This window comes from Gavialis gangeticus, unplaced genomic scaffold (genome assembly GCF_001723915.1).
Source record: "Gavialis gangeticus isolate Ggan-Ray unplaced genomic scaffold, GavGan_comp1, whole genome shotgun sequence".
NCBI lineage: Eukaryota > Metazoa > Chordata > Crocodylia > Gavialidae > Gavialis > Gavialis gangeticus.
The window spans coordinates 53956144-53977231 of NW_017729030.1; the positions used below are offsets into that span (position 1 = coordinate 53956144).

The 21088-nt window shown below is 43.1% G+C and overlaps 2 protein-coding genes across 8 annotated transcripts in view; one reads left to right on the forward strand and one right to left on the reverse strand.

Moving 5' to 3' along the window:
* The window catches only part of INTS10 (integrator complex subunit 10), an 84461-nt gene extending 69095 nt beyond the window's left edge, over nt 1-15366 (forward strand). For 3 of the 7 annotated variants that reach the window (XM_019522228.1, XM_019522229.1, XM_019522230.1), the window contains exons 13-18: nt 327-435; nt 1036-1115; nt 2002-2164; nt 3933-4026; nt 12345-12422; nt 14889-15366. In XM_019522228.1, the coding sequence (XP_019377773.1) occupies nt 327-435; nt 1036-1115; nt 2002-2164; nt 3933-4026; nt 12345-12422; nt 14889-15045 (681 nt within the window). In that variant the 3' untranslated portion in view covers nt 15046-15366. Of the gene's footprint in view, nt 1-326; nt 436-1035; nt 1116-2001; nt 2165-3932; nt 4027-12344; nt 12423-14134; nt 14317-14888 lie in introns of all 7 variants that reach the window. The other 4 variants (XM_019522231.1, XM_019522232.1, XM_019522233.1 and 1 more) reach the window with 2 other exon arrangements.
* Nucleotides 15367-16040: 674 nt separating this feature from the next.
* Nucleotides 16041-21088, reverse strand: part of HGSNAT (heparan-alpha-glucosaminide N-acetyltransferase) — a 44359-nt gene continuing 39311 nt past the window's right edge. Inside the window, exons 15-18 of the mRNA XM_019522238.1 lie at nt 19717-19794; nt 19480-19550; nt 19220-19332; nt 16041-17049 (exon numbers count right to left, since the gene is read on the reverse strand). Of these exons, the coding sequence (XP_019377783.1) occupies nt 16868-17049; nt 19220-19332; nt 19480-19550; nt 19717-19794 (444 nt within the window). The 3' untranslated portion in view covers nt 16041-16867. The remainder of the gene's footprint in view (nt 17050-19219; nt 19333-19479; nt 19551-19716; nt 19795-21088) is intronic.

Genomic DNA, 21088 nt, shown 5'->3' on the forward strand with positions numbered 1-21088 from the left:
GGGGGAACATTTGTTCACCAGAGTGCCCCAAGGAATGACGAGGTCGAACGGTTATAAACTACTGCAAGACCATTTCAGGCTGGATATAAGGAGAATTTCTTCGCTGTCCTAGCCCCCAAGGTCTGGAATAGCCTGCCATCGGAGGTGGTTCAAGCACCTACACTGAACACCTTCAAGAGAAATTTGGATGTTTATCTTGCTGGGATCCTATGACCCCAGCTGACTTCCTGTCCTTGGGGCAGGGGGCTGGACTCAATGATCTTCTGAGGTCCCTTCCAGACTTAATGTCTATGAAACCTATGAAACTTTTGTATTTTCTCTTTTAGCTGACATGTGAGAAGGTACTTGACCTCATGTGCTATATCACACTCCCCATCCAAGATGGAGTTAAAACACAAGAAGAACAGCCAAAAGTAAAGTCGAAATTCAGGAAAGGTATGGGATTGCATTTCTTTTTCCCTCTGTACAGCTGAAAGAGCAGATATGTATAAATTGAGGGAGAAATGGCAACATTCTCAATGACTAATTAGAGGCAAGCTAGTGTGCATAAATTGCTCTAGCAAACTTTTCCAACTTCCTGCAGAAGATGTTGCACCAGGGGTAGTGACACAATAACATGTACGCTTCATGTTATGTTACACTGTATTGCAAAAGCACAAAAGTACTTGTTTCCTTTCCCTGCCTGATCAGACCTCGCCTTCTAGCAAAATAATTTCAGAACCTACTTGTCAATATCGGAAAGGTGGTGTTTAATACTATAAAAAGAGACAATGTTGCTTGTTTCTGTTTTCTCCACAAAATGACTTGTCACCAATGCATTGCTTTGCTGAGTAACAACGTATAAAACCATAGCAGGAGAGAAGAGGAGGGCCTTGCTTATACTTAGCATTTGACTGATTCTTAACTTGACTGCAACTGTGGAAGCATAGACAGTTGGAGACTTATCCTCTCTCTCTCTTTCATCCTGATTCATTATCACTAATGGAACTGTGTAATAAATATACTTATGACTCTAATGCAATTTATTTGTTACAGGTTCTGACCTGAAGCTTTGGCCGTGTACCAGTAAAGCTGTTATGCCCTACTGTCTCCATTTACTATTAGCTTGTTTCAAGGTAAGCTGTAGTCAAGGCACCATATTGTCTGTGTAGCTTAGACCTGAATTATGCAGCAGGGACCATGGCAATTTCCCTACCCCCACATCTAAGGCAGTGCAATCAGTAGTAGTGTCCTTTGTGTTACTTGGTAAGGATAGTGTGGAAAGAGAGTTTGGCATCTAGATGGGGGGTTACATCAGGAAGGCATGACAGGTTATTGGTACCTAGGGACAGTTGCTTCTATACTGTGAGAAGGAGAGGAAGAGGAATGGATATCTGTTTTCCCCATTCATTTTGGCATCCGGTGGCTACTGACTTGGGAAGAGAGGTGCAGTTTCTCACTTTTCCAAGCTGGCAAACCCTCAGCAGCAATTAGCTCCTCTCCTACTTACCCTGCCTACCTTCCAGCTTGATATCTCTGCTGAAATAGTTAACAGTGGTCACAGCTGTATTGGCCTTAGAGTTTAGCACAAATCACTCTTTGTTTATTGTTCCAGGCTGCCTTTTGCACTGTGGCGAACACTTCACCACTGTGGTTTGCCGTGTCCATAGGGCAAAGGTTCTTCAGAACTAAAAAGGCATGATATTTATTTTTGACATTACAGGTGACCCAGCAAAAAAAAAAAAGTATCTGATGCTGATAGTTCTGTGTATGGGGCTACTAGTTGAAGGGCTCGTGCTATACTCCCCCTCCACCCAAGCTGACCATTTGAAAAAAAACACAAAACTTTAGGGAACTACACAACACCAAAGTGCGTGTATTAATGATGGTTGCCACTCATATGCCAACACCCAACATAAGATAAAAAGGGCAGTCGCACCCTACCATAAAGGAACATTATAACTTTAACTCTGCTATACTCTACTCCAACACTGATTGATTGAGTGCAAATTTTTCTTACAGCTGCGAGCTTTCACAGACAGCAGGGATGATATTGCTTTGGGCCATGTGGTTGTGTTGCTTCAGCATGAATGGCCAAGAGGTGAGAACTTGTTCCTGAAAGCCATCAACAAAATCTGCCAGCAAGGAAACTTCCAGTATGAGAATTTTTTCAACTATGTTACAAGTATCCTTTTTTTTTTTTTTTTTTTTCCTATTATGACACCATGGATGCAGCCCAAAAAAAGTGCAGGACTGTCTTCCCCAATCCCAAACCATGTACATCAGAGAAGCAGACAAATACTCTCATAAGTGGTTGTTCTCCAGGGACCAAATCCTGCTTTGTCTGACACACTGTATAAGGCAGTTGTTATCCATCTGTGGGAGTGTGTATATTGGAGTGGAACTGGCTGTAAATATATGTGGGGGATGCCTGCTGATACCTGAAGGACAGGCATATATACATAGCTGCTACTACTTAGTTGAACAGTATGGCATTTGTTTATGCCGTTACAGATAAGTCTGCCAGGACTTCCTGTACTATCAAGAGTTGCCCGGGACCATTTTGCTGGTTTTTCTGTTCTGTTTGATAGGAAGGTGGGCTGCAGGGGAATGGCAGCTGCACTTCAAAGCACTGGGATTTTGCCCCTTTTTTACTTTACATCTGTTTAACAACTGCAGGCCATCTTTTCAGAGTGGGCTGTGTGCAGATTCCTCCAGAGCACATATGATTTACAACTGCAAGTGTCCAGTGTGTGTTTTGTAATGTGGTCAGCTAAGTGTTTAACTGAACCAGCGTCTCACTGCAGTCATTAGTGAAGGAGGGACCTCATTACCATCAGGGCTCTGAGTGAAATCTGTCCTTATACACACTGTGGGAGACGTTAAGGGAACAAGTTTACAAACAGGACTGGAGAAGGAAGAGGCAAAATAGAGAAATGAAAAGAATGAGAAGATGGGGTGAGGGAGAAACTGAGACGAGCATTACAAATCATGGCACCATTATAATGTGGAGGAAATTCCTCAGCCTTGGGGTGGCTCTGCATTTACACTGTACAGAAAAAAAAAAGCAGAGTGTGAAATATTGGCAGGGAAGGACTTCTGGGATTTCATAGATACCTACGAAGTTAGATACCTAAACACCTTGAGGAACCGGGCCTTAGTGATCTCAATCATTACTTCCACTTCTGTGTCTGACTTGCATATGTGTGATGAGTGTGCCTGGTATGGCTATTTCGCCTGAATTTTTAAGGTCCAGTGTATTGGGAATATACACTGTGACCATGTGTAACTGCCTGTGTAGTGTGTGCGTGTGTAGCAGGTTTGGGGACTTGCTTAGCTCAAATAGTCCTTAAATGCAGTACAGTCCATATTACGAGGGTATGCCTGTCGCACAGGTGCCCTTCTATATCAGTCAGTCCTCAAACTTTAACCTAAACAGTCCATAAAGGGTTAGCTCACAGGTCTTCTTCCTCTTCAGCCCCTTTGAAAGTGCCTGTGGCTCACTGCTAATGCTCCTTCCTCACTGCAGTCTCTCCTCTCAGGCTGGCTGCAACTCAGCTTCCTGCTGTAGTGCTGCTGCTCCAAGTCTCATGGCATCTTGGTCTCTTCCCAGACACTGAGAGCCCCTGGTTTGGTATTGCAGCTGCTGGCCGGGTCTGTCTCTGTAGGAGCCTTTAACTTCCTATGGCCATTAATTAGCTCCCTCAGCTGGCCCAGTGCCCCTGAACAGCCTGTAGTTGGCATTACTACTCTTGCAGCTGGGCAGGAGCCTCTAGTGCTACAGCCTGCCACAGTGAGAATCGGAGGATGAGCAGTTAGAAACTATTTGTCTTATATGACAGTCTTATCAATATGTAGTGTTGCTTCAACATTTGTTCCTCTTAGTAAGGTTTGCTACATGAAGACATTTAACAACCTTTTTTTCCCTATTGAGTCCTGAACTGCTTCTGCAGATATTGATATGCTGGAAGAATTTGCCTATTTAAGAACGCAAGAAGGAGGGAAAATCCATCTGGAACTGTTGCCCAATCAGGGACTGTTGATCAAGTAAGGAAAACAGTGTTTCCCTTTGTTTCAGATGATCTGAAATGTGTTCTACTTGTCTGCATGACTTATGTGAGCTTCTGGGTAATATGTGTTGTGGTCCTTGTAACAAGGACAGAGGTCAAACAGGGTCTTGGTTTTGTGTCTCTCCTACCAAATTCTGGACTTTTTTGATATACTTCTGCTTCAAACTTGTCTAACTTAAGAGTGCTGGAATGTGTTACATTGATCATTTTGGAATAACTGGCACTGAAATGGTACAGAAATACTTCTCATACATTTTTTTTTTGAAATTTGCATGTCAGAAGTATTTTAAACTACCATGTACTCCTCTGATACATACACCGACTGTATGAGTGTATAGGGCCCTTAACCATAACACAACACTAGCCCCAATTTGTTGCCTGTTGCTTGCACTGTTAACATAAGCCAGTTATCTGCATATTAGTTAAGTGCATAAACTAATTAAGCATGCAGCACCTTTTAGCCCCAATGTCTGCTTTGTATACAGTTTAGCTGTATACAAATGGTGAAGACAAAGCAGCCCTCAAAGGGCTCTGTGAGAAGCTTTGAAAATGACAGGAGCTAGTCAATTTCTGGTCAGCCTACCTGCTGCCTCCTGTGTCTCTCCCTCTCTCGTTGTCAAGGATTGTAATAGCAGCCCCAAAACAGCCTGTTGGAAGTCCAAGAAATTATGGGAGAAAGTCATTTTCAGGGCTGCTAATATCACAACACTGACAGTGCTGTAATGTGTACTTAACAAACATTGATTGGTTAGCTTTTAGTTTTAATAAGTGCATACTCCAGGTAGGTGTTTAGGAATTTATTTTCAGTTCTCCGTGCACTTAAATGAAGTACACTGTAATTAAAACATTAGGATAAAACATTTTCAGTAGCAGAATTTAAGAAGCAGCACCTGCATCTCTTTCATTAAGAGTTCTGAAAGATCACATGGAGAGAACAACTTATAAACAGAGTATACATTAAGGCACATTCCAGATAAACTTTGTATTTAAACTTCTGCCTAGATTCAGTGAGTTGTTTATCTACCCTGATGTAATAAGCTGAGGCGAGTCAGGTTTGTTCAGTGCAAGGTGCTATAGGAAGTCTTTTTGACAATTCAAAAGGCCATTTTTTTCTTTGAATCTAGACTGATCCAGTAGCCTCAGCATGGTTTTGGAGGCATAGGCCTTTTGGAAAGTCCTAACAGGTTGTCAGGAAGGAACTGTAGCATTTTCAGAAGAGCAAGAGTGTTCAAGCTCTTCTTCTGGCCAGATTCCAGTTTGGTTAATAATACTGTGAGTACTTCAGTTCCAATTAGACATAGGGTAAGGTTGGGTGTTTTGTTTTTTTTTTCAAAATAACTTAAAATTAGACTCCTGAGCTTCTGGATATGCTCCTTGATATGCTTTGCTTGATTTTTTTTTTTTTTTTAAATCACTGAGCATCCCACAGTTAATTCAATTGAAGCTGCTAGTGTTTGGAAAGTATTAAAAAAAATCAGGCTAAACTAATTCAGGTGATTGACCAGTGGCTTAGAAACCCAGCTTTCAGCAACAGATTTTGAGAATCCTAGAACTCTAACTTATTTTATTCTTCCTTCTGCTAACTGACAAGGTAATATGCTTAGGACTTGATATCATCTGCATTGCTGAGCCTTGTATATGTGGTTATTGGACCACCTGTTTAGATGACCCAGATATATAACCATCCTAAACTGTCTTCATAAATTTGATTCTACCTTGCTTTATAAGGAATAGGGAAGAGAGGGATCAGAAAATTTAGTACTGAAGACAGTCTTTGGACATTGTTCTTTGTTAGTTGCAATAGTTTATTATTGTGTTGTTGGACTTCCGTTTTTAACCTCTCCTTCATGGTGACCATTACTCTCCGTATTCTTGTTCCACCTGTCAGGAAATAAGAGGAAAGCACTGCCGGTGAAGAGAAACTAATTCCCATGGTGGACTATGTTTTTTTTTTAGTCAGCACTATGCCTCCAGCATTAGGAAAGCAGGAACAGATGCCAGTTCCTTGTGTCTTACTAAGCTTTCCTCTTCCTGGACGCTGACCATTATTTGGTCTGTTTGGGCTGTATGTTGCTTCCAAGCAGAATTGGAGGCAGGACAGGTCTGTTTAGAGGGGCCATAGAAGGTAGCCATGTTTCTTGTGGCTTCTTCCCTGCCATCAGCCAACAAAGCTCAACATCATCTCAGCTCTCCTGTCTTGCTCCTTTAGAGCTGGCCTTTTAAAGTCAGTATCCAGACGGTAGTAGTAGTAGTAAATGGCTTTCATTTGGCTCTGTGGCTTCAAGATGAATCTTGCTAGGAACTCTGCACATTTGCACCTTGGCAGTTCTGGCAATAAGGCCACCAGTCTGCGTTGTATAAAGCCATCAAGCCCTCTCTGTGCTTGAAAAGACTCCTCCAACCTTTTGCTACAGTCACACAAAGGCAGGATGGTGCTTCCCACTCCAGTTGTTCCCCACATGAGTACATTTATAGCACCAGTATTTTAAACGATGGGAGAATTATCCCCAAAACTCCTGGATTATGAGGTGGCATCTTTAGTTGGTATAAGATGATTAATCACATCTTTGCTTTGTATAGGTTTTACCTAAATGGCAGTGTAGTAAGAAGTCAGAGTTTGTTCTCAAAGTGAATTTTCTGTTCTTCTACCAACATTTTTTTTTTTGCCCAGAAATTCCCATTGCATTTCAGGAGAAGCTGTATGCCGTCTCTTGAGCCAGCAGTTCAGGAAAACAAACTACTATCTAAATCCTTCAAAGACTGCCATAAGGGCAACATAACCTGTAAAAACCCTTGGTAGCCAGATAGATCAATTTGTAGTAGCCTATAGGCTTATTGTCAGACCAGTAACATGCAGCTTTAGTTGGTCAGATTCTGCTTCACCCCGTGAATTGCCCTTTGTAGGCTTGGGTTCCTGCAGCATTTCCCTCTTCCATCTGTGCTGCAGCCACCTGGTTGTTTTTACCTGTGTTTCCCCCATGCTGTCGGCTAGATTATCTGTAGTGAAATTGGAAGTCAGCCATTCGGTACTTCAAGCTCTGCTTTAGACAAGTCCTCTTCCCTAGCTCTGTTGGTTGCAACATCCACTGAGCATAATGGTTACCAGGTACAGCAAGGGAAGAGGGGAGTCTTGGACTATAAAAAAAAAAGTTGGTCTTATCCTTAGGCCCTATTTTTTTAAATAGCCTGAGAACAGTATGATACAAAGAACAGTGAATTACTCACCAAACGGTTTGGTTACCTTGGCTGGAAAGTTGACTATTCTATTTTCTTTCCCTACCTGTCCCTCCAAATAGACAGATGAATAAAACCTCATCCCTACTATGAATTGAAGCAGATCAGCTTCACGTTGTGACTCATTCACACTTCTAAACGGGACTCCAAGGTGGAAATATCTGGATACACTTTCATCTTCTGGCTTGCATATGTCACTTTCTAAATCTGAAAGGACTAGTTGCAAGATCCCTAAAGCCCTGCTTTATTCTGTTGGCTACTAAGTAATCAGGAGTTTGATGCTATCAGACTACCATGTGCCAGGGAGAATACATCTTGGCAAGAATCAAGTTTCCATATCTATAGAGTATGCCTTGAATGTGCCACTGATTAGTAAATCATAAACTTGTGGCAAAGGTTGTTGCTGGGCTCTCATTTTTCATCCAATTTATAAAGCCTCAGGTACCTGTTGGAATGCCAGGGCTTTTATAGCCTTGTGGGGGAGAGACAGGAATGCATTGAGAGTTTGTGTGAAATCGTGACTCTGTTTAAAAAATAGTATCTAGACACAGCCACTGCTACACTCTTCATTTGTGGTCCCTTTCGGCAGCTAGATTGCAAAATAAGACCTGCTCTCTAATGGGTACCATTGGGTGTGTGCATATAGCTAGACTGTGGTTTTGGCAAGCAGCAGCAAAGTAACAGGCAAGCAAAACAAATCTGTAACCCAGGCCAGACTTCAGCAGGAGTCAGCACCCAGCTCCCCTCTCTCTCTCTCATTCTCAAGACACATTTTTGAAAATCCCAGAGACTCCACACACACACATACTTCACCCCAGCCCCTCAAGCATACTGGACACTTTTGAAGTATTCCTATTCCATCAAATAATGTTTGTGAATCAGGGTTTTTCAGGATCTGCCAGCTTAATCTTAGTACTTCTGCAAAAAATAAGTTATCCCTCGCTGTTCCTCTGAATGCTGTGATTGACTTTTAGCAGCTCTCCACCCACCTGCATTAATGAATTGCAAACATTGACCCCATGAATCACCCTTGGCATCCTGAAGATGGACACCTAAACTCCCTATTTTTGGCATCCGAGTGGCCAGCTTTTTCGAAGGTTGAGTAAGTTGCCCTCCTGTTTGCTTTAGTGGGAGTGGTGGACCTGCAAGGCTCCTGCCAATCAGCTCATTTGCTTATGTTCCTAATGTGGATTCAGGTGCAGTTTACAGGAGCTCTAGTAGGAAAACTTTGACCACCAGATCTACACCAAATTTCCAAAGTTTGATCAGGCAGGTTACAGAATTTGCTTTGGGCAGTTTGAGGCTTGCATTCTTTGCTATAGAGTGCACACACATTCTGGATATGTGCCTTCTCCTCAGAGTATGAACTGTTGGGGTTTTTTAGCTAAAATATCATTTGGTGGCTGATCCATAAAGAGACTACCCCATTCCCTAGGCTAGTGATAGATTGCCCTGAATGTGGTGGTAGGATGTGGAAAATGTTTGAAGAGGTACATAAATGAAGACAAAACACCTGATAGGTGCACAGCTTTTTTCACATCCTACATGTAGTTTGCAGAGTTGGTATTTGTGCTCTGGCATCAGCACCCTGAACCTGGTTCCTTGCTTCATTTGGAAGACGAGTGTGCTAGTTCCAAGGTCTCTATGTACTATGCAGTGAATGCTGTAATGTACACAACTGTACTGTTCCCACAGTGCCCCATGTCCATGCACCTTGCTTGGGCTCAGCAGGAATTCCCTTAGCTCAAAGATCTGAGTTGTCAGCTCCAGCCAAGATGGTGCTCTCCACACCTGCTAAGGAATCTGGTCTGTCTCCAGTAGTCCTGCAGTCAGTGAAGTGGTTCCTGGGGACTGTGGCCATTCTTTCCCATAGCTCCCTGGGGAATGCTTCTCCTGCCTTTTATCTTCTCCAGACCTGAGGCTTTAGGTGATCTGGCTACAGGGGAATTTGGGATTTGCTTTCTCTCCCCAGAGTATACGTGAATTTCTCTCATTAAAGAGAGAATGAACACACAGAGCCAACTACCACTGTTGTTTGGATGCTGGAGGGCTGACAAAACAACATTGACTCTGACTGGAGTCCATGACCATTTTTGTGATTCCTACCCTCAGGGCCTTCCGCTCTTTCATTCACTTTCCTTCCTGCATCATTTGTGAAGGAACCTCTGTATTGTTATCCAGAGTATTGCCCTTTTTACCGTACCTTTATTTTTTCCCTTCCATGTCTGATAGTCTGGTCTACTCCCATGAGCACGATTGCAGGAGTGGTAGGGTGGACTGGCCTTTTCTAGAGCTCTCCAGCATTCCCTTCCTCCACCCTTGTGCAGGTAGCAAGCCATGTAATTTCCTGTCTTTCCTTTTGATTCTTCATTACTAGCCCACAGGGCTTCTTAACCTTTGTGCATCCGTAAGGCTTGGTGCTCCTGATCCATTGGTGCTTTTCTGGACATCAGTTTTGGGAACTAGATTTGGTGTCTTGTGTGTTGAGCTACTTGCTTGGCACTGTTTTGGCCATTTTTGCCTTGTGCAGCAGAAGCCCTAGTAAGTTTTAAAATTGTCACACATGGTTATCCCATACATCTCACTAGCATGCATTGCTGGAGTCTTGTGCCTAAGAAAGGACAGATCAGCTTACTGATGTCACTATGAGCTTGTCAGAATCAGCAGCCCCTGAAGGCCTAGAACACACAGGAGAGATCCACCAGCATATCTAGGTTAAACTGTGTCTGCTGTCATTTCTGCATCAAGGCTTTGGCCTCCTTCCAGCCTCAGTGCACCCAACAACCACCGTAGGACAGAGTCCTCATTAAATAAAGCATTGCTCAGCCAAAATACCAAGCTGTTACTCTGTGCTTTGCTTTCTGGAGCCATAAAAGTTTTGTCTGGTCACCTGCCCTTACTCCTTGGTTGCTGAGTTAGGTTGTCTACTGGCTCCAAGGGCTGTTTCAGCCAAATATATTTTCATCTCCACCCTATGATGCAAGGAGGTCTGGCTCCAGAGTTGGAATGTGGATGACAAGACTGAGTAAGCCACTCCTATTACCTTAGGGTCTTTGAGGAGGATCTGTACTAGACCAAAGAGTCTTTCCCACTCCAAAAATGTGCCCCACGCCAGTGCACAAATCCCTTTATCCTCTCCAGGCCTGAGGCTTTGGTGATCTGGCTACAGAGGAATTTGGGATTTGCCTTTCTCCCGAGTGCGAGTCAATTTCTCTCATTAAAGAGAGAATGAACACAGAAAGCCAGCTACCACTGTTTGGATGCTGGAGGGCTGACATTACTGAAACCTGCACACAGGTCCAAAGAGGAACCCCAGGTCCATTCCATGACTTATTGAAAGGAGCAGGTAGATGCATCTGTGAACACCAGTCTGAAAAAGAAATTGAGCTTTGAGAGTAAGATCTGTTGATTATAGATAAAAAATGGTGCAGTCTTGAAGGAGAAGCTGCCTTTGAATCTATGCAAATCTCTTTGAAGGCTGTAAGCTCAGGACAGTAGGGCTGGAGAAAGAGATTGCACTTGGAAAAGGTCTGAGGGGGTTAGAAATGCCATCCAGACTTTCCCACAAGGTCCAGTTACTTGCAGAAACAGATCCTCTTTAATCCTGGGCCTGGCAACAACCAGGATAGCAATTTCCTTCATTCACTTTGATCCTGCATGAAGTCTGAACATCCAAAAAAGGCTGTTGCAGTTACTATTAGAACCCCTCCCAATCCCTGGAGAATTTAGTGGCCTATGCAGGGGAGTCGAGGCCCAGAGACTTGAATCCAGGAAACTTGGCACGGAAAGTGAAAATAAATGAGTCTTCTAGAAGGTGTTCCTTACTGCTGGCAAAGGAAGAGGAACTCGCCTGCTGCAAACTCAGGGACTGGTGTCCAAGTCAACCCAATGTCCTATGCTCTAGCTCCAGCAAGAAGTGAAGACAGACACCAACTAATTTCTGCATTTGCTTTCCAAGCTACTTTGCCCTGATTCAGCGTCCGGTGAGAAGCAGTTTCACTCGGAGGGGTGGGGGTTACAGGAACAGTCTCTGACAGGCCACACTCCCTTGGTTCTTTAGGAGTTTTATTTTGGGAATGGGTCTCTCCTTTTCTCCTAGTTCCACTTGGAACAGCATCTCTCTACCTCTCTCAGGAAAAGCCTTGTGGGCATATTCCTTTCTACAGGTGATATGTGCAGCACACTTGTTGCCCTTTTGGTTGCATTGTTTTTCCTTCTGAACCACCTCTATCACCCCTTAAGAACAGCAGCCTGCTTTTCTAGATATTTTGGAGCCCTTTCATTGGTTTCTGAAGATAGCACAGTTCCTCTGGGACTCTGCATTCTCCTGCTCCTGCTGCTGGTACTTCTGGTCAGTTACAGCATGCTCTTGCCTTCTGCTCAGAAGAAATTGCTTGCTCAGGTAGCCTAAATTCCTGTGCAGGAGGGAGGGTGACACACAGTGTCTCTTTGAGGTCCCATCATTTAAAATATTTGAGCTAAGGGAGGTCCTGCCCTGCCTGTGCACAGACAAACGCCTGCTTGTGGTAATGCGCTGAGATGCATGTCTGCAGAGGAGAGGGCCACTGGTAAGTAGTAATTTTTCTTCTTGTTCAGTTCCCCATTGCCTGTCTGAAATATGCCCTGTTGCTTATAAAGAGAGCAGAGATAGGAAACATCACACTGTCTGCCTTTGGGCCAGCACAACCTCTTTGTTCCCTTGGTTTTCCAAAAACATCCCATTGCTCCTCACCAAAATCATTTCATGTTTAAGGAAAACATCCCAGAAAGCATTTCTGCCCATTTTTGGATGACATGTCTGCCCACACATAAGCCATGAAATGAAGCAGAGAGCAGGTTTCATGGTGTGACAAAGCTGTGACCGTTGCAATAAGGTGCTCAAGTAATGGGTAGAAGCCACATTTGTTTCCCCTCCCCAACTGCAGTTGTACTATTGGTCACACACTGCTCTTTGTGGTCTCCTTCCAAGTTCTCTCTCGTCTCTCTTTCTAGAGAGTTGCTTTGCAGCACAGGGCGAGTTGGTGTGGGTGTTTGAATGCTGCTGTTTGCTGTTTTTTAAAGGACTTCTAGCCCTCCCATGGGGTTACTGCAGCAGGAATTCATACCTGTGCTACAGCCCAGCATACAGACTGCTGACAGGTACCAACTGGAAAAAACCCTGCTCATGGTGTGCTGTGTTTTGTCAACATGTTTTTACTGCCCATGGTTTTCAGTACTTTATTCATAATTTCTTTTTCATTTGTGCCTACATTGCTTGGCAAGCCATGTTGTACTATTGTAACATTTCTTATTTTTCCATAAGTTACCAATACGTGTCTGTTTTTTCAACTTAACAATCACTGTTGAGTTTAAAAGAAAACTGTGGAGATGTCAGTTAGATAATATGGAAGTCCAGTTATCAAAATGCTTCAAACAGAAGCATAAACCTTTTTTGTGTTAGATCTACTTGTAATTTTTTTCTTCAATTATATAGGTTGCAGTTCAGCATTTTCTGTCACTAATATTGAAGTAATTAAACATGGCTATTAACAGCTGAAAAATCTAGTCTTTGAAAAATGCTGCTAGTAATACCCAGCGTTTATCTCGTTTTGTATTATTTGCTAAGCATAGCCCTTGGCTGTCAACAATGCTTTCAGGATCTGAGGCACTGAGGACAGTAGACGTGATTTGTGCCATAAACCATGGTGTCCAAATGCAACGTCAGGTTTAGCTGCCTGACTTAACAAATTGCACAACACAGTCTCCATGTTAAAATCATTTACTGTAGTAACAGTTGAAGTCTTGCTGTTTCTTTTAAGTCATCTTGTGAAGCCATTTGCTGCTTGTATGTTAAGTGTAAAATCACCCTGATTATTTTTTCCCCCTACGTGCTGAAAACTGCTGTCTCTCTGTCTCATTTGAAAGGGAGCCAGTTGATTGTACACATTTGCTGTGGGGGGATCATTGAGTGCTGAAATATCTGATTTTGGTTTCTGACACAATTTCTTCCTGGGTTTGGTTTCCAGAACTGTCCTTTTTGCTTTGCTTCTCCCCATTTCTGTTTTGCCTGCCAGTCAGTCTCTTTCCTCCTTTTGCTTTTTCTCCCAGTTCCTCCCACAGCCCACAGGATTTAGCAGCTGTCTCTGACCCCTAAGGCTGGCTGTACTCTCTCCTGCCCCATTTATGCTTCTCAGGCCCAGGTGGTATGAGTAAAACAAGCAGCTTCAGGGAGCCAGATCCAGTCCAGTCCTGGCTGCTCCACAGACCTCTGGAATCCAGAGTAACCTCCTCTTCTCCCAGTTTTAGTTAGTGTAGCTGCCACTGCAGAGACTTGCCTCTGTTCACAGGCAGAACTAATTAGCGCAGATAGCTGTGCTGCTTCCAGTTCAGGAGGTGATCCTTAGCAACTCCCAAACTAGAAGCAGCAGAGCAGGGCTCACATAGCACCACGTACTGTTGGGCTGCATCCTCTCACTGGGAGGCTGCCTGGCCCCAATCTTGGACCAGCATTTCAAGGTTGTGATTAAAATCCCATTTCAGAAAGTCCTCAGGACAGTTCCAAAAACTCAAGATAATCCTGAAAAAAATCAGGCAGGTTGGTTGCTGTGAACATTAAGCTCATTCTTTTGTTCCCCCACCCTCTCTTCACTCCCACCTCCTCCTAGAGCAGGGCCTGCAAATCTGATGCAAAGCCTTTGACCTGCTGTGTGGCATGCTAGATCAGGGCAAGTGGAGCTCAGTACCCAAATATGGTACAGCACTGTTCTAATAGAAGTAGCCTGGGCCTCCAAAACTGCATGAACTGAAGAAATGAGCACAAGGCTGATAATAGCATGAGGTGATTTTTAAGGCATCCTATTCCACTGCCACAATGAGAACTGCCTTGGCTGAGTACTGGACCTACTGCGCTCTTTGAAGCACAAGTCCTGTATATGTAATCAGAGAGAGAAATCTTTGGGCTCTATCAAGACTTGCCATTCCAGACAGCTGCTGGCTTCTGCTACCACAGGCCACCAGGATTTGCCTTGGTTACGAGCCATCCAGCAGATCACACGTAGATAGATGTTTTACTCCCCCAGGGTCTTGTGCAGGTTTGCTGCTGTAGCTACCTACAGAGCTCCTTCACTGGCACAAGCTGCAGTGAAGTGAACCATGAGCCTAGTAGCAATTTTTCCCTCTGTTCTTGGTGGGTGCAGGTGCAGAATGCCTGCAGCTGCTGGAAAGAGAACCCAAAGGATCTGTGGGCCTTTTTGCTCTTCCGTAACTCTCAGCCAGTTAAAATGGGTAAGCAGCATTGCAGCACCAGACCAATTTCCTCCTCAGCACAGGGCAAGAAAAGGAGATCTGAAAGTGCTAGGAGAGGCCATGGAACAGAAAAAGCTTCCCCATTAGTCTAAACTAAACCCTGACCCTTCATTTTGCATTTATGGATTCCTCCAAAACCACTGTTAAAATTCTAATAAGCAACTAAATGTTTACTAAGGAAAGCAAAGTGTAGGTAACATTTTGTCTCTCTGGCTAGAGGCCTTGAATCAAACACACACACACACCACCTTTGAAAACATCTTAATGCCCAAAGTAATTCTTCTTTGATTTTGTCTTATTTTGTTTTCTTGATGGCTTTAGGCATCACACGGTGACCCGGGGAATAACCAAAGGAGTGAAGGAGGATTTCCGTCTGGCCATGGAGCGCCAGGTCTCACGCTGTGGGGAAAACCTCATGATGGTATTGCACAGATTCTGCATTAATGAGAAGATACTACTACTTCAGACTCTGGTCTGAATGGAGGCATGGGCATCCAACAACAGCTTTTTCCTGCTTTTTCCTCAGAAAGGGCAGCAAAGGCCATATTAATTAACAGCGCTGCTGTTGAAACAGAATTAACTTAAAATTGTCCTGTTAGTGTTGGTAAGGAACTCCTGATGAATTGCATGTTCCGGACAGCACATAAACAGGAAAAAATGTGGGTGAACAATCTGTTTTAATGGATCAAATATTTTATAATTAAACTTCCTTTAAAAAAAAAATCTGTTTTTGTGATTATTGTAGTCAGGCTTAGGTAAATGCAAAAAACATCCTTTGGAAAGAAAACTATAATTTATTTAAAAAAATACAGAAGAAGTTGAGTATTGTCAAGACTTTTTATTAGCACCAGTTTGGAAGTCACCTTGTGAGTGAATCTTGTAGGTCAGCTCTCTCAAAGGACCTTGAATACTTGATGGAACCATTGAAAATTGATCACCCCTACTATCATTCTCTTTGATATATCAAGTTCAGGGTGTCTTTCTCTTCTGTTAACCTGCTGGGGTTGAATACTTCTCTTTTTTTTTTTTAATGAAATCACGTCTGAATTTAATATGATCACTGTTAAAAGAAGGATCATGCCTGTGAAATCTAGTTGCTTAGAATAAAATTAAAGAACACCCCTACTTAGTGCTCTTAATTGGTTCCTGAAAAAATGAGCCTTAAGTGGAAATAGTGTTAAGCAAAACCAAAGGTTTTGACAAACCAAGATGGCAACTGTTAGCATTATACTGAAACTCACTGAGCACCAGGTGGAATCAGGTATCAATGTAAAATGAGCATTATAGCACTAGGCAAAACAGCATTAAGCAGGAGTTGTTTGTATATCACTGTTCTCAATGACGTTTTAGTCGATATTAAGTCAGAGAGTAACAATTTGAAATGTAGTCTGTGCCACGCAAGCTGTAGGCATCTAGGCTATGCTAGAGAAATGTACTTATTTAAAGGCCATAAAACATTTGCAGACCATTTGGTAAAAACCATATGGATGCCAGAAGCCTACAAAATTAAGTCTATCAGAACAAATAATTTCTTAGCAGGTTTAGGGTTGTTGTCTATTAAAACATAACTGATTTAAGCTCCGAGTGGATGCAGACCAATGGAGGCATTTGTCTTCTCCTGTTGCCACCTAGCCACAGCACAGCACAGACAGCTTTGAAGTCTCCCAGCATGCACTGCAAATTGGACCCAAGCTAAAAGCTCTGTGGTCCTCCCCCTACTCAGAGTGGAACAGTGTTGCAGTGACCAGATGCATAGGAGGGACCTTCTCCAGAGCCAGGAACTTAACTAATAAGCTGCCATTGCAGTGCTGGCAGTTGAAGTGTCAGTCTAAGAGCCGTGTCCAAGCTCCTGAATTAACTGCAGTAATTTGGCAATTACTCTTTCCTTTGTATTAGCTGTCATTGGCCATTAAATATATATTACATGTGAGTGAGCTGCAGCATCTATAATAGTTCACTTGATGAAAGGCAGCAGCTTTTCAGAACAGTGAAAAGCTATTCGGTACATCTTGTATTTATTGTATATACACACACATCAGCAGCACTGTACTGAGCACCAGAACATATACAAAATAGAATATGCAACCAGATGGCCTCTGGCAAGATACTGTGTTTTCACTAACTAGGAAAATACTGTCCCTTAGGCACATAAAAGTCTTAATGAAAGCTTCCCTGGAAATGTAAACTGAACACATGATCCCTTTTTAGTAATGAATCCCAGCTGGAATGGCATAGGTCTGGGGGAGTCCAGCTTCAAGCTCCTGTTGAACTGAGGACAGGACCAGCATTCAAAAGCACTCTCAGATTTTCCAGAATATCCTTTTCCGGTAAAGCACATACGATATGACGACCCAAATCGACGTTGCAATCAAATTCTGAGCCAAGTGCTCTGCATGGCTTTGATTGTCCTGCATCTTCCACTTAAAGGGGAAATAGTCTTCAAATACTTCATGCCCGACGTAGACCAGGATGGAGTTCATTCCTTAAAATAAATTCAAACAGTGCCTTCAGAGAGGACAGTCCCATGCTCAATGGTTTTGCAATGAGCAAGCTGGGCATCAGACTGATTCTAGGATGGGGAGTCAGAATATCCTAACTATTAACTCTGGCTCAGTTGCTAACTTATGTGACCTTCCACACGTCATTTTTCTACCCCAGATGCACGTTTATGAAGTGGCCGTATTCTTGTGCAAGAGAGTTTCAAGGTTTAATTAACGTCAGGACAGTTCTACAAACACCTTTACCAAATGTTTCTGCTTTTATTATTAAATTTGAGTGTCAGGACATTTTAACACTTCAAGAGTTTTCATTACAAAAACATTTCAGGATTCAAAAAAAAAAAAACAAACAAACCACATTCAGGAATAAGTGAGACTGTTTGAAACTGCAGTCAAACTAGCTTTTCTTTGCATTAGTAACTAGGATAAGCAGATTGAACTGATGATTGTGTGACCAAAGAGGCTAAGTGGGCTGAGTTTAGCCTGGAGTTTTGGTAATTAGTTAGGGTGGCCAGAATCTGGAACCAACTTCCCAGGGAAGTGGTCCTTGCTCCTACCTTGGGAAAATTCAAAAAGAGGTTAGAGGATCACCTGTCTGGGGTCTTGTGAACCCAGCATTAATTCCTGCCTGTGGCATGGGGGTCAGGCTAGATGATCTGATCAGGTCCCTCCTGACCCTAGCTACTATGAAACTAATTCCTAAGAAGAGTATCTAGATGCCTTTTTCATCCCAGGAAGAGATGGCTTTTCAAGCCTGAGAGCAGGCCACAAAGACTGCTGCCAGACTGCACCCATTGACACCGGGTAAGAGTTAGTCCCCCAGGTTAATACTATAGTTTTGTTGCAAGAGTGGTGGATGATACCTGAGGAGAAGGGGAAGAGAGGCTCTGAAAGGGCTAGAGAGAGAAAGCAAGAGTCTGCAATTCTCTCCCTGTCTGTCCTCCCTGTGTTCAGGGCCGAGTAGTTTGCTCTGCTATTTAGGTGACCCACCCCAAAACTTTGAGCAGGAAAACACTCCCCTTTCCAGGAGCTGTGCAAAGGAGAAGCTCTCTGAGGTAGGATTGCTACAGATAGCCAGAGACAATAGCCAGTCTTGAAGCCAAAGACTGCAAAGCCACACTAGAGGTTCAGGGAATCTTCCAAGAGACCAAGACCAAACAAGGTTGCTTCTTGGGGAGTCCCAAGGCAGAGCTTCCCCTAAAAAGGGCTGACCCATGACAGCTTGTCTCAAAGGTGGCTGTTAATCAATTTGGCCAGATGGCTGCCTTAACAGACAAATGCTGATCTCAGCTGGAAGATATGATGAGTGTTTTAGTTTGATACCTTTTGTGCTGTTTCTCCCAATTATGCATAAATAAGCTTCTCCGCCTGATGGAATAGTGCTCTAGCACCATTGCCAGGACCTCCTGGGGCCAAATTCTCTCTCTCTCTCCTCTCTACCAAAAGCATATTAAGAAACTAGACCAGTTTTCCAGCTTGCACATGCCTGGCATTTGCACCTTGGTTTCTTTTGGAGCCAAGTGCAAATTCAGTGTCTGCCAAGGGCCCAAAGTAAGAACAACAGGCAGAAATCAAGGTAGTACCTTGTGTGCAAGAATATGAATAGCACTCATGGGAGGGACCCAGGAGACAACAAAGGTGAGCTGAGTTGCTCTGCTTTGAGAATGCACATAGTACAGATCAGTGGCTATGCTCAGACACAGTCTCTTAGGGCTCCCAAAGAGGTAAATTCAGTTTCAGAGGCTTTTCTCCAAGACGAGACCCTGCTGTCTGGGGTGGTTTCTGAGATGGCCCTTGGGAACTGACCCAAGATCATCCTGGTAGCTAGGTGGCTGTCCTTTGGGAACTGACCCAAGATCATCCCACTCACCTAGAACAACAGTCATCAGGTGGTAGCCCCTTCTGGTCCATACCAAACTGAGGTAGATTTGAACCACCTACTGACAGCCAAACAGAGCTCTATATCCATGACTGATGCGGAGAAACAGTTCAAACCACTAACTTCAGATTCAAAACAAGGTGCAATGGAAAGGCAGATTGCCCCAAGATCAGAAGAGAGGCCAAAAGACAATTTCCCTAGCATAAAAGAGAACAGGATGGCCCTACAGGTAGCTGCATTGGAAAGAAAATGCTTCCTGCCTTGCATATACTGACCTGGGTAGAAAAATGGAGCACCAGACCACCATCTCTTGATATCCACAAGGTAATATATCAGCAGTAAAAGCATGAAGGCAAAACAGCTCAGGGTTGTTACGTAGGACAGGGACCTGCATATTTTTAGTGTGAATTTAAAAAGACATTTAGAGAATGGGGTAGATGTCTCTTATTAAAAACAAAACAAATGCCATGATCTCTTTAGAGATGTATGAATATGCACACTGAACATCAATAAAAAGTTGTGTGGATTTACTTACCATAGGTTCTTATTTATGGGAATAAATCCTTCATCCTTAGAGCATTTTGTCAAGGCAGCAGAAATAACAGCCTGAAATAAGAGTTTGGAGGTTAAGTCAGCTGTTCAGTGCAGTATCCATTAGCAATAGAAAATGTGTGCTGTATAAAAAAAGATATTCATGTTTGAAAGTTTCCTAGTTATGCTTAAAACTACCATAGGCAAAGAAAAGTAACAAAGTACTGTACATCTTACTTACCATTTTTAGACTCCATATGAAAAACCTACTCAGGATCTGCTTGTGCTGGTCTTTGTAAAATAAGAGAATTTTTCCTGCCTGAAGTTGAGGAAGAAAAGAATCAAAGCCATCACAAGAACCAGTAAAGCTCCCCAGATGTATTTACTAATGAGCACTTGCACTAGAACTGAAAACCTTACACAGCACTGCTAGTGCAGAATACTTTGAAGATGCTGTGAGATCAGGAACTCTACTCAGAGAATGTATTCAGGTAGTCTAATTTTATTGCATGATTAACCAGTTAATTGCATATTATATGTAACATGTAATAGGGGCTTGTGCAACACCTATTTAGCAAAGAAAGTATACTTGATTTCTTCCCCCCACCCACCAAATCTAGCTAAATTACTACCCAAACAGCTCCAGTCCTGCTCAAGAGTATTTCCTATTAGTGCAACCAACAATTATGTACCATCATATTTGCACATGCAGTCCTAGAACCCTCAGAGTGCACACATCCCTTTCAGTCCCAGCATCCAACACCCCTGGTTTTCTATCTAGTTCTTCAGCCTCACACTCATGTATGTAACTGCTTCTCTGCCCAGAATTCTGACACTTTTACCCAAAAGGTGCACACAGGGTCATTTCTATCTGAAACAGAGAAGGCTTGAGTGAGCGCCCAATCAGGCCCCAATGCACAGATCATGGGTATGCCAACAAAGTTGCCCTGCACTTCTCTTATGGAGCTTGAGTGCAAACCACCACAGTAAACTAAACTAAAGATGCATAAAGCACTGCACAGCAAGCTAGAAGCAACATAATGGAAATGAGATAACCAAGATTACCCAGGAAGAGCTCAAAATGAGCACTTTTAGGCTCCCTTTTGCCTTATTTTCAAGAGAACTGAGCACTCAGTTACCAGACCTCAGAAGCAACCACAGGCAACAACTCCAGGCCTTTCTGAGATGTTTTCCTGTGACATTTTGAGACATCATATAAAAGAAGTGTTACAAGCCCTAAGCAAAGCCTCTAATTTTTCAAACAGCTGCCCACTCCAGTCCATATTATCTGCAAACTTCAACCTGAAACATTACTTTTTGGAAGTTCTGGCTGTAACCAATGGTTTTACCGCACACACGCCCCCCCCCCCATAGAGTGAGAAGAACCCTTCAGCTGATTCCAGGAAATGTCAGTTCCTTCCAGCCCAAGAAGGAAACACCATACCTGAAGTCCCAGGAATGCCATGAAGATGGAGTTTATTGTTCCCAAGATCCCTTCAGGATCATATGCCACTCTTGTTTGGTAGATCACCTTTGAGAAAGAGAGGGATTATTAGAAAGTCCCAAGAGGCTCTGAATTTATTTGCCTTCTCTCATACCCCTCTTCACTGGCT